Below are 16,016 nucleotides of genomic sequence, written 5' to 3' on the forward strand. Positions count from 1 at the left end.
CTATCTTAAGGAGCGCCTCCAGCAACACCAGACAGGCCGCTTAACAAGATCAGCCTCGGATGGCCTTCTCTCTGTCCCATCAGCCAGGACAGCTAGACTGGTGGGGACGAGGGAGAGGGCCTTCTCTGTGGTGGCCCCCACTCTGTGGAACTCCCTCCCTAGGGAACTCCGTCATGCCCCCTCTTTAATGAGCTTCCGTCGTGCATTAAAAACGTGGTTGTTCAGGCAGGCATTTGGGGTGGGTTAGGGTATTTTTTTTTAAAAAAAAAAATTTATGGTAAAATTTTATTGTTTTAAATTGTTTATGGTGGGTTGTACATCGCCCAGAGTGGCTGGGTGACCAGTCAGATGGGCGATTAATAAATTTAATAAATAAATAAATAAATAAATAAAACTCTCGAGGATGTCCTGCTCAAGTTCAGTGGCCGCACTGTCATGGCTATCAGGGACATTCAGATCTTTCCTGTATAGTTCTTCTGTGTATTCTTGCCACCTCTTCTTAATTTCATCTGCTTCTGCTAGGTCCCTGCCTTCTTTGTCCTTTATCATGCCCGTCTTTGCACAAAACGTTCTCTTCAGATCTCCAATTTTCTTGAAGAGATCTCTAGGCTTTCCCATTCTGTTGTTTTCCTCGATTTCTTTGCATTGTTCATTTAAGAAGGCCTTCTTGTCTCTCCTTGCTATTCTCTGGAACTCTGCATTCAGTTGGATATATCTTCCCCTTTCTCCCTTGCTTTTCGCTTCCCTTCTTTCGTGAGCTACTTGTAAAGCCTCCTCAGACAGCCACTTTGCTTTCTTGCATTTCTTTTTCTTTGGGATGGATTGAGTTGCTGCCTCCTGAACAATGTTACGGACCTCCGTCCATAGTTCCTCAGGCACTCTGTCTATCAGGTCTAATCCCTTAAATCTATTTGTCACCTCCACTGTATATTCATAAGGGATATGATTTAGGTCATACCTGAATGGTTTAGTGGTTTTCCCTACGTTCTTCAATTTAAGCAGAAATTTTGCAAGAAGCAGCTCATGATCTGAGCCACAGTCAGCTCCAGGTCTTGTTTTGACTGACTGTATGGAGCTTCTCCATCTTTGGCTGCAAAGGACATAATCAATCTGATTTCGATATTGACCATCTGCTGATGTCCATGTGTAGAGTCGTTTCTTGTGCTGTTGGAAAAGAGTGTTTGCTATGATCAGCGTGTTCTCTTGGCAAAACTCTATTAGCTTTCGTCCTGCTTCATTTTGTGCACCAAGGCCATGCCTGCCTGTTATCCCGGTGATTTCTTGACTTCCTACTTTGGCATTCCAATCCCCTATGATGAAGAGGACATTTTTTTTTGGTGTTAGTTCTAGAAGGTGTTGTAGATCTTCATAGAACCGATCAACCTCAGCTTCTTCGGCCTCAGTGGTTGGGGCATAGACTTGAATTACTGTGATGTTGAATGGTTTGCCCTGGATTCGTACTGAGATCATTCTATCATTTTTAAGATTGTACCCCAGTATGGCTTTTCCCACCCTTTTGTTGACTATGAGTGCTACTCCATTTCTTCTAAGGGATTCTTGCCCACAATAGTAGATATGATGGTCACCTGAATTAAATTCGCCCATGCCTGTCCATTTTAGTTTGCTGATTCCCAAGATGTTGATGTTCAATCTTGCCATCTCATGTTTGACCACCTCTAGCTTACCTTGATTCATTGATCTCACGTTCCATGTTCCTAAACAATATTGTTCTTTACAGCATCGGATTTTCTTTTCACCACCAGACACATCCACAGCTGAGTGTCCTTTTGGCTTTGGCCCAGCCGCTTCACTCTTTCTGGCGCTACTTGGAAATACCTTCTGCTCTTCCCCAGTAGTATATTGGACACCTTCCGACCTGAGGGGCTCATCTTGCGGCGTCATCTCTTTTAGCCTTGTGATACGTTCCATGGGGTTTTCTTGGCAAGGATACTGGAGTGGGTTGCCATTTCCTTCTCCAGTGGACCACATTTTGTCAGAACTCTCTGCCATGACCTGTCCGTCTTGGGTGGCCCTGCACGGCATAGCTTATGGCTTCACTGAGTTACGCAAGCCCCTTCGCCACAAGGCAGTGATCCATGAAGGGGGAGCTCATATTACGCCAGTACATTTCCAGCTGCCCAGGCTGCCAATCCATTTCCGGGCCGGATTCAAAGTGCTGGTATTAACATTCAAAGCCCTTAACGGCTTGGGGCCAGGTTATCTGAAGGATCGCCTCCTCCCACATGTGCCTGCCTGGACCCTAAGATCATCCTCAGCAGCCCTTTTCTGTGAGCCCCTGCCGAAGGAAGTGAGGCAGGTGGCTACTAGGAGGAGGGCCTTTTCTGCTGTGGCACCCCGGCTGGGGAATGAGCTCGCTAGTGAGGTTCGCCTGGTGCCTACGTTGTATTCTTTCTGGTGCCAGGGGAAGACCTTTTTATTTTCCCAGGCATTTTAGCCTTTTAGCTTTCTAGTCTTTTAGCTTTGCTGTTTTAAATTTGTATTTTAAATCTCTGCATTGCTGCTAGGTTTTATTCTGGTTGTATTGTTATATTGTGGTTTTAATGCTTTTATATTTTACATTGTTTTACCCAGCGCTTTTTTTGCTTTAATTTTTGTGAACCACCCAGAGAGTTTCAGCTATTGGGCGGTATAGAAATGAATGAATGAATGAATGAATGAATGAATGAATAGTAAACTGTCTGCTCTGGATGGGCAGCAACTCTCCGGGCTCTATCATGCTACCACCTCACCTAAGGGGAGATGCTCCTGGGCGCTTGGACTGCATCCTTCTGCACACGGTCAAAGCGGGGGCCCTACCCCTCCTCATGCTCAATTTCTGTGTGCAGAGAACGTTTTCCTGTCAAGGAGCCATCCAGCCATTCATTCATTCAAGAGAGCCTCACTTACACCCTAATACAGGTTTAAACATGTTCGCAAAAACTAGATGAAAGGGAGGTGTGTGCATGGGCGTCTGCAAAGCAAAGAGTGCCCCCTGCTCCAACAGTTGCAGCGGTCTGGGAAACTTCCAATCAGTGAAAGGGCTTCTCCACACGGGGCTTTTATCCTGCAATTGAGATTGGTCGCTCACGGAAGTTTGGGGGTCGTTTACATGACGTTGTCAACCTCCAGCGTGCCTCCGCGCTGAATGACCTTCAGCTAATTTTTAAAAAGATCGGTGATAGCGAGCTATCAATTACAGCGTGTTGAGTCCCCCCCTGAAAGGAGGAAATCCTGCGATGAGAGGAGCTAGACCACAGTGCCATCTAGTGGCTGCATAATTAAACGTGTAGGACAATGCAGACAAGGGGGGAAAGGGAAATGCGTGTAAAGGGAGCCTGTTGTGAGCCTGCCTTTAAAACGGAAGCAGGAAGCCCTGGTGAAGTTGGAGAATTTTAGCCTGTTGTAGAAATGCTCAAAAGCCATTACAAGGAAATGTGTAAGGAATACCTCCGACTCTTCACTGTGCAGCTTATTCCAGGAAAAGGTGTCCATATGCTAGTGGCCAGATGGGCGGCTAATACATCAAATAAATAAATGAATGAATGGTGATGATGCTCTGCAGAGGATTTTTTTTTTTTTTGTATAGAGATGTGAAATGAAATTCTGCAAAGTTTGGCTTTCATTTCTCAAGTCTGTGCAGTGTCCCTCCCCCGCTCTGTGTGGTCCTGGGTGTGGATGGGGAGGGGCACTCCTCTGCAAACCCCAGCCTGGCTAAGAGGCCCCGTTCATGGCCAGCAGAAGCTGGTGCCTCTCACTCTGCTGGCTTTGCCACTGCATGAATTGAGAATAAAGCTGCCAACATCATCCTTGTTGTTGTTCAGTCGTTCAGTCGTGTCCGACTCTTCGTGACCCCATGGACCATAGCACGCCAGGCCTTCCTGTCCTGCGCTCTCTCCCGGAGCATGCTCAAGTTCATATTCATTGCATCCGTGATGCTATCTAGCCATCTCATCCTCTGCCGTCCCCTTCTCCTTTTGCCTTCAGTCTTTCCCAGCATCAGGGTCTTTTCCAGGGAGTTTTCTCTTCGCATTAGGTGGCCAAAATATTGGAGCTTCAGCTTCATTATCTATCCTTCCAATGAGCACTCAGGGTTGATTTCCTTTAGGATGGACTGATTTGACCTCCTTGCAGTCCAGGGGACTCGTAAGAGTCTTCTCCAGCACCACAGTTCGAAAGCATCAATTCTTCGGCGCTCAGCCTTCCTTATAGTCCAGCTCTCACAGCCATACATTACTACTGGGAAAACCATAGCTTTGATTAGACGGACCTTTGTCGGCAAGGTGATGTCTCTGCTTCTTACTATGCTGTCTAGGTTTGCCATAGCTTTCCTCCCAAGGAGCAAGCGTCTTTTAATTTCATGGCTACAGTCACCGTCTGCGGTGATCTTGGAGCCCAAGAAAGTAAAATCTGTCACTGCTTCCATTTCTTCCCCTTCTATATGCCAGGAAGTGATGGGGCCAGATGCCATGATCTCCGTTTTTTTAATGTTGAGTTTCAAACCAGCTTTTGCACTCTCCTCTTTCACCCTCAACAAGAGGCTCTTGAGATCCTCTTCGCTTTCTGCCATTAGGGTGGTATTGTCTGCATATCGGAGGTTGTTGATAATTCTCCCAGCAATCTTAATTCCGAGCTGTGATTCATCCAACCCGGCGTTTCTCATGATGTACTCTGCATATAAGTTAAATAAGCAGGGTGACAATATGCAGCCTTGTCGTACTCCTTTCCCAATTTTGAACCAATCGGTTGTTCCATGTCTGGTTCTTACTGTTGCTTCTTGACCCTCGTACAGGTTTCTCAGGAGACAGGTAAGGTGGTCTGGTACTCCCATCACTTTAAGAATTTGCCAGAGTTTGTTGTGATCCACACAATCAAAGGCTTTAGCGTAGTCAATGAAGCAGAAATAGACGTTTTTCTGGAATTCTCTTGCTTTCTCCATGATGCAGCGAATGTTGGCGATTTGATCTCTAGTTCCTCTGCCTCTTCGAAACCCAGCTTGTACTTCCGGTAGTTCTCGGTTCGCATACTGCTGAAGCCTAGCTTGTAGGATTTTGAGCATCACCTTGCTGGCATGTGAAATGAGCGCAATGGTGCGGTAGTTTGAACACTCTTTGGCGTTGCCCTTCTTTGGAATTGGAATGTAAACTGACCTTTTCCAGTCTTGTGGCCACTGTTGAGTGTTCCAGATTTGTTGGCATATTGAATGCAGCACTTTAACAGCATCATCTTTTAGGATTTTAAATAGCTCAGCTGGAATACTGTCATCTCCGCTAGCTTTGTTGTTACTAATGCTTCCTAAGGCCCACTTGACTTCACTCTCTAGGATGTCCGGCTCGAGTTCAGTGACCGCACTATCATGGCTATCAGGGACATTCAGATCTTTCCTGTATAGTTCTTCTGTGTATTCTTGCCACCTCTTCTTAATCTCATCTGCTTCTGTTAGGTCCCTGCCTTCTTTGTCCTTTATCATGCCCGTCTTTGCACAAAACGTTCCCTTGAGATCTCCAATTTTCTTGAAGAGATCTCTAGTCTTTCCCATTCTGTTGTTTTCCTCGATTTCTTTGCATTGTTCATTTAAGAAGGCCTTCTTGTCTCTCCTTGCTATTCTCTGGAACTCTGCATTCAGTTGGGTATATCTTCCCCTTTCTCCCTTGCTTTTTGCTTCCCTTCTTTCGTGAGCTACTTGTAAAGCCTCATCAGACAGCCACTTTGCTTTCTTGCATTTCTTTTTCTTTGGGATGGATTTCGTTGCTGCCTCCTGAACAATGTTACGGACCTCCGTCCATAGTTCCTCAGGCACTCTATCTATCAGGTCTAATCCCTGAAATCTATTCCTCACCTCCACTGTATATTCATCAGGGATATGATTTAGGTCATACCTGAACGGTTTAGTGGTTTTCCCGACGTTCTTCAATTTAAGCCGAAATTTTGCAAGAAGCAGCTCATGATCTGAGCCACAGTCAGCTCCAGGTCTTGTTTTGACTGACTGTATGGAGCTTCTCCATCTTTGGCTGCAAAGGACATAATCAATCTGATTTCGATATTGACCATCTGGTGACGTCCATGTGTAGAGTCGCCTCTTGTGCTGCTGGAAAAGAGTGTTTGCTATGATCAGCATGTTCTCTTGGCAAAACTCTATTAGCTTTTGTCCTGCTTCATTTTGTACACCAAGGCCATGCCTGCCTGTTATCCCGGTGATTTCTTGACTTCCTACTTTAGCATTCCAATCCCCTATGATGAAGAGGACATCTTTTTTTGGTGTTAGTTCTAGAAGGTGTTGTAGGTCTTCATAGAACCGATCAACCTCAGCTTCTTCGGCCTCAGTGGTTGGGGCATAGACTTGAATTACTGTGATGTTGAATGGTTTGCCTTGGATTCGTACTGAGATCATTCTATCATTTTTAAGATTGTACCCCAGTACTGCTTTTCCCACCCTTTTGTTGACTATGAGTGCTACTCCATTTCTTCTAAGGGATTCTTGCCCACAATAGTAGATATGATGGTCACCTGAATTAAATTCGCCCATGCCTGTCCATTTTAGTTCGCTGCTTCCCAAGATGTCGATGTTCAATCTTGCCATCTCACGTTTGACCACCTCCAGCTTACCTTGATTCATTGATCTTACATTCCAGGTTCCTAAACAATATTGTTCTTTACAGCATCGGATTTTCTTTTCACCACCAGACACATCCACAGCTGAGTGTCCTTTTGGCTTTGGCCCAGCCGCTTCACTCTTTCTGGCGCTACTTGGAAATACCCTCTGCTCTTCCCCAGTAGCATATTGGACACCTTCCGACCTGAGGGGCTCATCTTCCGGCGACATATCTTTTAGCCTTGTGATACTTTCCATGGGGTTTTCTTGGCAAGAATACTGGAGTGGGTTGCCATTTCCTTCTCCAGTGGACCACATTTTGTCAGAACTCTCTGCCATGACCTGTCCGTCTTGGGTGGCCCTGCACGGCATAGCTTATGGCTTCACTGAGTTACGCAAGCCCCTTCGCCACAACAAGGCAGTGATCCGTGAAGGGGGCATCATCCTGCCCCTGTGCAAATCTATGGTGTGGCCACACTTGGGATGCTGTGTCCAGTTCCGGCCACCACAGCTTAAAAAAGATATTGTAGAGCTGGAAAAAGTGCAGAAAAGGGCAACTGAAATGATCAGGGGGCTGGAGCATCTCCCCTGTGAGAGAAGGTTACAACAGCTGGGATTGTTTTGCGTGGAAAAAAGGGGGGCAAGGGGAGACATGATAGAGGTCTACATAATTATGTTTGGTGTGGAGAATGTGGACAGGAAGACCTTTTTCTCCCTCTCACATAATACTAGAACCCAGCAGGGTCCTCCCATGGAGCTGATTGCTGGGAAATTCAGGAGAGATGAAAAGAAGTCCTTCTTCACACAGCGCATAGTTAAGCTATGCAGTTTGCTACCACAGGATGTGGTGATGGCCACCAATGTGGACGGCTTTAAAAGGGTGTTAGACAGATTCCTGGAGAAGAAGGCTATCAGTGTCTACCAGTCCTGATGGCTCTGTGCTCCCTCCAGTACCAGAGGCAGTGAGCCCATGTGCACCAGTTGCTGGGGAACATGGGTGGGAGGGTGCTGCTGCGCTCATGCCCTGCTTGTGGGTCTCTGGTTGACAGCTGGCTGGCCACTGTGTGAACAGGATGCTGGACTAGCTGGCCCCTGGGTCTGACCCAGCAGGGCTCTTCTGTTCTTCTTAGGTTAGATCAGTGGTCTCCGAAGTGGGATGCGCGCTCCCCAGGGGGACCGTGAGACGATCCATTGGGGTGCGCGTGCTGCCTCCTGCCGCTCCTACGAGCAGCCCATTGCATGTGAGGAGGGTGGCAGCAGCGGTGGCTGCGGCGGAAGGGAAGCAGGAAGGCGATCGATTCTTCCCACTCTCCTTTGCAGAAGGAAGCCAAGAAGGAAGCGGGCACTTTCCTCGCAGCTCCCATCCTTCCACATGAGAGCGGGAAGGGTTGACAGCCCAGGCCAAGCCACCAGTCCACCAAGGAGTGGGCGCTCTGCGCAGGGCGCATGTGGGGCTGGCAACCAGGACTCCTGTCTCTGCTGCAGGCCGGCGCCCAGCCAAGCATGCCTCTCCCCTCCTTGCAAGTTGACAGTGGTGCCCTCACTCGATCGTCAGCGTATAGCAACGACAGCTGCACAGTGAAGTGGGTTTACAGATTATATTAATTATTTTTTTAAGTGAGACCAAAAAGGGGTTTTGTACTGTTAATAAAATACAATTAAAATATTGTTTATTTCGTTATACCTCATCCTGTTTTACTTTTATGTATGTTTTATGATGTACATAATATATTAGTATAGTTGTACATGTATATAATTTATAAATAAATATACATATATTGGGGTGCATGTTCAATGTTTTTTCGCTGGTAGGGGAGTGCGATCAAAAAGGTTTGGAGACTATTGGGTTAGATAAGCATAGATTGTAACATGGTTTGGATAGAAATTCACATTAGGATGATGTAAGGAAGATAATTTGGCTCAGCGTGAGACACACAAGCACGCTGTTTCCCTGGGCCTCAGCTGGCCGTTCTTCTTCACGTCCTTCCCACAGGTCTTCCTCTATCAGTATTATGGAGCCATCCTGCGTGCCTCAGATGACTCTCAGTTAGTCCAAGAGCAGCTCTGCAACATCCTGGCCATGTCTCACAGAGGGCCTTTGGAAGCACAGGTGAGGTGACGATGAGGACGCCGCTGCTGCTGCTGACGCAGCTGCTCTTCTCCTGGGAAAGAGGACAGGGCCCGTGGGTGGGCAGAGCCTCACATCCCTCTGTTCCAGACTAGGAACAAGGGAGCCAAAATAGCTCAGGGTGTTGCAAGGGGGAGGGGGGAGGTGTTCTGAGGCGGGGTGTGGAATGGCAGGGGGGCCTGCAGGTGGGGCAGCCTACAGAAGGGATCCCCCCACAACCAGGCTACCTCTCCTGGGACTAGGCAACCTCCTTGTCAGCGTTGTGTGCATTTTCACTTTGTACAGAATGGGGAAAATCACCTTTCCCTAGTAGTGCCAGAGAAAAGCCTGAATGCCCATGCACAGAGTGGCTTCCTGTGGTTGTTGGGGTGTGTGTGTGTGTAAATTCCCCTTGGTTTTGCTTCGGAAACCCCATGACTCTTGTGCTGCCCTTCCCCTGATCTGCTGCCCATCTGTGTGCCACCGAAAGCCAGGTCACAGAGTAGATCGAAAGGGGCGCTCACCCCTCTCAGCTCACCAGGGCCTGGATGAAACCATCCACTCTGCATCTCTGATCTTGGCTCTGAGAGCATGGGAAACTCCTGCCTTCCATGTGTGTTGGTGGGGAGGGTGCTCTGGGGGAATCAAGTGGCGGTCCTCCAGGGTGAGCCTTGACAGTTCAGCCATTGCCTTGAAAGAAAACTGATGAAGAGGGGGGAGATGGGCTGCGGTGCTCGAGAAAACAGAATTTATTGTGCTCTACACGTTTCGGAATATTTCCTTCTTCAGGAGCTATAAACCAAACCAAACACTGACATTAAAAATACTGTCTTACAGATAACACCCTATTCCTATATTGTTGTTGTTGTTGTTGTTGTTCAGTCGTTCAGTCGTGTCTGAACGTTCAGTGATCCATGAAGGGGATTCCGGGAGAGAGCGGAGGACAGGAAGGCCTGGCGTGCTATGGTCGATGGGGTCACGAAGAGTCGGACACGACTGAACGACTGAACAACAATTGAATATTTATTCCTATATTATAAATATTCAATTGTTGTTCAGTTGTTCAGTCGTGTCCGACTCTTCGTGACCCCATCGACCATAGCACGCCAGGCCTTCCTGTCCTCCGCTCTCTCCCGGAGTGTGCTCAAGTTCATATACATTGCATTGGTGATGCTGTCTAGCCATCTCATCCTCTGCCGTCCCCTTCTCCTTTTGCCTTCAGTCTTTCCCAGCATCAGGGTCTTTTCCAGAGAGTTTTCTCTTCGCATTAGGTGGCCAAAATATTTGAGCTTCAGCTTCAGCATCTGTCCTTCCAATGACCACTCGGGGTTGATTTCCTGTAGGATGGACTGATTTGACCTCCTTGCAGTCCAGGGGACTCGTGAGAGTCTTCTCCAGCACCACAGTTCGAAGGCATCAATTCTTCGGCGCTCAGCCTTCCTTATAGTCCAGCTCTCACAGCCATACGTTACTACTGGGAAAGCCATAGCTTTGATTAGATGGACCTTTGTCGGCAAGGTGATGTCTCTGCTTCTTACTATGCTGTCTAGGTTTGCCATAGCTTTCCTCCCAAGGAGCAAGCGTCTTTTAATTTCATGGCTACAGTCACCGTCTCCGATGATCTTGGAGCCCAAGAAAAGAAAATCTGTCACTGCTTCCATTTCTTCCCCTTCTATGTGCCAGGAAGTGATGGGGCCAGATGCCATGATCTTAGTTTTTTTAATGTTGAGTTTCAAACCAGCTTTTGCACTCTCCTCTTTCACCCTCAACAAGAGGCTCTTGAGATCCTCTTTGCTTTCTTCCATTAGGGTGATATCGTCTGCATATCGGAGGTTGTTGATAATTCCCCCAGCAATCTTAATTCCAACCTGTGATTCATCCAACCCGGCGTTTCTCATGATGTACTCTGCATATAAGTTAAATAAACAGGGTGACAATATGCAGCCTTGTTGTACTCCTTTCCCAATTTTGAACCACTCGGTTGTTCCATGTCTGGTTCTTACTGTTGCTTCTTGACCCTCGTACAGGTTTCTCAGGAGTCAGGTAAGGTGGTCTGGTACTCCCATCTCTTTAAGAATTTGCCAGAGTTTGTTGTGATCCACACAATCAAAGGCTTTAGCGTAGTCAATGAAGCAGAAATAGATGTTTTTCTGGAATTCTCTTGCTTTCTCCATGATCCAGCGAATGTTGGCGATTTGATCTCTAGTTCCTCTGCCTCTTCGAAACCCAGCTTGTACTTCCGGTAGTTCTCGGTTCACATACTGCTGAAGCTTAGCTTGTAGGATTTTGAGCATCACCTTGCTGGCATGTGAAATGAACGCAATTGTACGGTAGTTTGAACACTCTTTGGCATTGCTCTTCTTTGGAATTTGAATGTAAACTGACCTTTTCCAGTCTTGTGGCCACTGTTGAGTGTTCCAAATTTGTTGGCATATTGAGTGCAGCACTTTAACAGCATCATCTTTTAGGATTTTAAATAGCTCAGCTGGAATACTGTCATCTCCGCTAGCTTTGTTGTTACTAATGCTTCCTAAGGCCCACTTGACTTTACTCTCTAGGATGTCCTGCTCAAGTTCAGTGACCGCACTATCATGGCTATCAGGGACATTCAGTTCTTTCCTGTATAGTTCTTCTGTGTATTCTTTCCACCTCTTCTTAATCTCATCTGCTTCTGTTAGGTCCCTGCCTTCTTTGTCCTTTATCATGCCCATCTTTGCACAAAACGTTCCCTTGAGATCTCTGACTTTCTTGAAAAGATCTCTAGTCTTTCCCATTCAATTGTTTTCCTCGATTTCTTTGCATTGTTCATTTAAGAAGGCCTTCTTGTCTCTCCTTGCTATTCTCTGGAACTCTGCATTCAGTTGGGTATATCTTCCCCTTTCTCCCTTGCTTTTTGCTTCCCTTCTTTCCTCAGCTACTTGTAAAGCCTCATCAGACAGCCACTTTGCTTTCTTGCTTTTCTTTTTCTTTGGGATGGATTGAGTTGCTGCCTCCTGAACAATGTTATGGACCTCCATCCATAGTTCCTCAGGCACTCTGTCTATCAGGTCTAATCCCTTAAATCTATTTGTTACCTCCACTGTATATTCATAAGGGATATGATTTAGGTCATACCTGAATGGTTTAGTGGTTTTCCCTACGTTTTCCAATTTAAGCAGAAATTTTGCAAGAAGCAGCTCATGATCTGAGCCACAGTCAGCTCCAGGTCTTGTTTTGACTGACTGTATAGAGCTTCTCCATCTTTGGCTGCAAAGGACATAATCAATCTGATTTCAATATTGACCATCTGCTGATGTCCATGTGTAGAGTCGTTTCTTGTGCTGTTGGAAAAGAGTGTTTGCTATGATCAGCGTGTTCTCTTGGCAAAACTCTATTAGCCTTTGTCCTGCTTCATTTTGTACACCAAGGCCATGCCTGCCTGTTATCCTGGTTATTTCTTGACTTCCTACTTTAGCATTCCAAACCCCTATGATGAAAAGGACATCTTTTTTTGGTGTTAGTTCTAGAAGGTGTTGTAGATCTTCATAGAACCGATCAACCTCAGCTTCTTCGGCCTCAGTGGTTGGGGCATAGACTTGAATTACTGTGACGTTGAATGGTTTGCCTTGGATTTGTACTGAGATCATTCTATCGTTTTTGAGATTGTACCCCAGTACTGCTTTTCCCACCCTTTTGTCGACTATGAGTGCTACTCCATTTCTTCTAAGGGATTCTTGCTCACAGTAGTAGATATGATGGTCACCTGAATTAAATTCGCCCATGCCTATCCATTTTAGTTCGCTGATTCCCAAGATGTGAATGTTCAATCTTGCCATCTCACGTTTGACCACCTCCAGCTTACCTTGATTCATTGATCTTACATTCCATGTTCCTAAACAATATTGTTCTTTGCAGCATCGGACTTTCTTTTCACCACCAGACACATCCACAGCTGAGTGTCCTTTTGGCTTTGGCCCAGCCGCTTCACTCTTTCTGGTGCTACTTGGAAATGCCCTCTGCTCTTCCCCAGTAGTATATTGGACACCTTCCGACCTGAGGGGCTCATCTTCCGGCGTCATCTCTTTTAGCCTTGTGATACGTTCCATGGGGTTTTCTTGGCAAGAATACTGGAGTGGGTTGCCATTTCCTTCTCCAGTGGACCACATTTTGTCAGAACTCTCTGCCATGACCTGTCCGTCTTGGGTGGCCCTGCACGGCATAGCTTATGGCTTCACCGAGTTACGCAAGCCCCTTCGCTACAACAAGGCAGTGATCCATGAAGGGGAAACATTCAATACACATTATTAAAATGTTAAAATTCCACCACCTAAAACAACTCAAAAATCAGTTCCCATTCAAACTCAGTATAGAATGCTCCCACACATTAACCTCTAACACAAAAGATAACAGAAGCGTTAGCCTTCCCATGGCTACCTAGCTTTTAACACACACATGAATTAATAGTCAATGGGTGGCTCTAGGCAAAAGCTGATCTGTTAAAAGCGTTTTTGCCTCTTGTTCTGAAATACACAAACGGTCTTTCTTCAGGCTGCTCGCACATGCTACTCTTGAAGCCTCCTGCTCTCAGGTCAGGTGTGGTGCCCGAGGCGTGTCTTATATATCCAAGATGATTTAAAGCTGAATACCACCCCAACATATCTTCCACCATGTACTACTCCTGTTGCAACTTACAGATAACATTTTGTACATGGTATTTATAGTTGGTATTGCACACTCTTGCAATTTTATATATTGAGTTTGTATTATTTTATCATGTAATGCATCATTTGATTGATCTTATATCTTTTACTACCTTTATTTAAGGTATGGAACACAAAAAAGACCAACGGCACCAAGGCCAAAAGGACATCATCCATGTGGCCATTGTGTATACTGCAAATTCACCCAAAAGAAAACATCTTTTGCCAGTCCAAACACTGGAAACCTTATTCAGATCTCTGATTTCTTAATTTGTAACTCCTCAGGAGTAATTTATGCTGCTGCATGCCCCTGCCAAAAGTTCTATATTGGCAAGACTTTGAGACCTCTAAAACTCAGAACAGGGGCGTATCTGTGCAATTTAAGACATCAAAGGGCTGGTCAGTGGTCAAGCATTTCAGTGAAAAACAACATAAGCCAAATGACATCATTTTTGGACTAGTGAAAGGTGACCTGAGATGAAAGATTAATGAGGATTTGGATTTATTTGGGTTTTCATTCATGTGTTTGTTAAAAGCTGTTGCCGTAAAAAGGTTAACGCTTCTGTTATCTTTTGAGTTTGAGGTTAATGCGTGGAAAGTATTCTATACTGTGTTTAAATGAGAACTGATTTTTGAGTTGTTTTAGGTGGTGTAATTTTAACATTTTAATAATGTGTATTGAATGTTTATAATATAGGAATAGGGTGTTATCTGTAAGACAGTATTTTTAATGTCAGTGTTTGGTTTGGTTTATAGCTCCTGAAGAAGGAAATATTCCAAAACGCGTAGAGCGCAGTACATTTTGTTTTCTCGAGCACTGGAGCCTCTCTCCCCATACTCTTTCCCGCTTCACTTCTGCTTGAAAGAAAACTGCCAGGCTGATCTCTTAGATGTGAGAGGGGAAGTACCTGCCTTTTAAAGTTACACACACACACCCTGCTCCGAGGAGATCCCTTTCCCAGCCTGGCTTACACAGCCACAGTCATGTCTGGCTTTCTGCCACAGTCAGGCAGGCCTCTGCGGTGGCGTCTTGACTGCTGTCGTGTCACAGCCAGACTGCCTAAGCTCTCCAAATGATTTCACCATTTCCCAGTTTGTTTCCACTCTTTGGTGGGAGGAACTACAGGAGCTCCAGGTGAGCTTCAGACCAGGCCGCTAGCAAGAGCCAGCTGAGTCTTCCTCGTGGCTGCAAGGGAGAGGGTGCCCCTCCACTCTTTTCTTGCCCCAGTTCTGAGTAGGTCAATAAAATCGAGAGTTAAGGGACATGAATATACATAATTACCATGGTTAAATATGAAAAAGAGCAAATGTTAAAAACGCTGTAACAGACATATGTGTCACAATATACAAATAAAAACTTAAATATATAAAACCTAAATGCTATAATGCTAAAATATTGTAGCAATGTAAAAAGGCATGCATGACAGTGTATTAAAAAAAGTTAAAACCATATAAAACCTTTAAAAACTATAAATGGGCCAAATGCGTTTCAACTTCTGCCTTAGTCAGTGGCCTACAAGAAACACTATGGCCTAGACTCTAATTGGAAAATCTTTCATTGGAGGCCAAATGAATCCATCCACGTGTCTTGAACAAATGTTCATTCTAGGGTAAGCAGTTACTTGGAAATACAGTGATCTGAATAAGTTAGCAAAAGCTAAACTAGAGAGATAGCAAGTGAAAACATTTCTTTCTCTTCCGTTAGCCTAAAGCAGTTTTAAGGCCATGCGTGAGTGCTCAATCCCAGCCCCTGGTGCTAAGAAGGGTGAGGGATGCAGGGTTGTGGGGAGGAGAGGGAGGGAACAGGGAAATGTGTGGGGTGTCCGGAGTTCAGCAAAAGTGTGTCAGAAGCTTCCTTAAGAAACAAGTTCCAGAGGGTCCCTTTGTTTGCTTAGAGCAAGAGGAAAGAGTCCTGTAACACCTAAAACCCTGTCAAATGTTCTTGTGGCAGGAACCTCCATGGGCCACGGCTCCGTTGTCAGATGCACAGAGTGGTCGGCTCAGTGGGCGTATGTGTGAGGCCATGTGGGGACAGAGATAACTCTTCCAGTCAGCTCTTTTTGCCCACCAAGGTGATCACTTCACGCCCCTGACAAAGGAGGTTCCCTCGCTGATGAGTGCTGATGCCAGAAAGAATTTCTTAAGTCTTTAAGGTGCCTTGAGGCTCTTTATTACCCCTACGAGAGATGCCTGAGAATTGTGTCCTAAAAGGACCATGGATTTGCAGAGACCTTAATGAACTGGTGCAGTGTGTAGGCCTTTGCTGGCCAAGAGTGCTGTGTTAATTGAAGTGTCCAAAATGTTCCTGACACACTCTTGAGAAACGTTATTCTGCCCAAGGAAGAGGAGCTATGAAACTCCAAGAGCTAGTCTCTCCCTACACAAACATGCATTGGCCCACCCCATCTCGGTGTCGCTGGCAGAGAGATGGAAGGATCCTGCCATCATTCCACTTCCACTGGCTGCTTCCTCCCAGGGCGTCGCTTCTGCCGTTGGCTTGACTGCATCTCGCCATCTCGATGAGGTTCTAAAGGTCCTGGAGAACTTTAGCAAGAATGTTTCCACCAAAGAGGCCTCTATGTCAAAAGCCAGCCAGGTATAATGTCAGAAATGTAATTCATTATTGGGGGGGGGGGGGATT

General features: G+C 45.9%; 1 protein-coding gene across 1 annotated transcript in view; it reads left to right on the plus strand.

Annotated features, from left to right (window-relative positions):
- The window catches only part of LOC146343470 (maestro heat-like repeat family member 5), an 86,936-nt gene that overhangs the window by 13,937 nt on the left and 56,983 nt on the right, over positions 1–16,016 (plus strand). The window contains exons 6-7 of the mRNA XM_084855146.1: positions 8,583–8,699; positions 15,852–15,971. Coding sequence (XP_084711272.1) covers positions 8,583–8,699; positions 15,852–15,971 — 237 coding nt within the window. The remainder of the gene's footprint in view (positions 1–8,582; positions 8,700–15,851; positions 15,972–16,016) is intronic.

This window comes from Heloderma suspectum, chromosome 5 (genome assembly GCF_057233095.1).
Source record: "Heloderma suspectum isolate Gila_16-S chromosome 5, 16-S_ref, whole genome shotgun sequence".
NCBI classification, from domain to species: Eukaryota; Metazoa; Chordata; class Lepidosauria; order Squamata; family Helodermatidae; genus Heloderma; species Heloderma suspectum.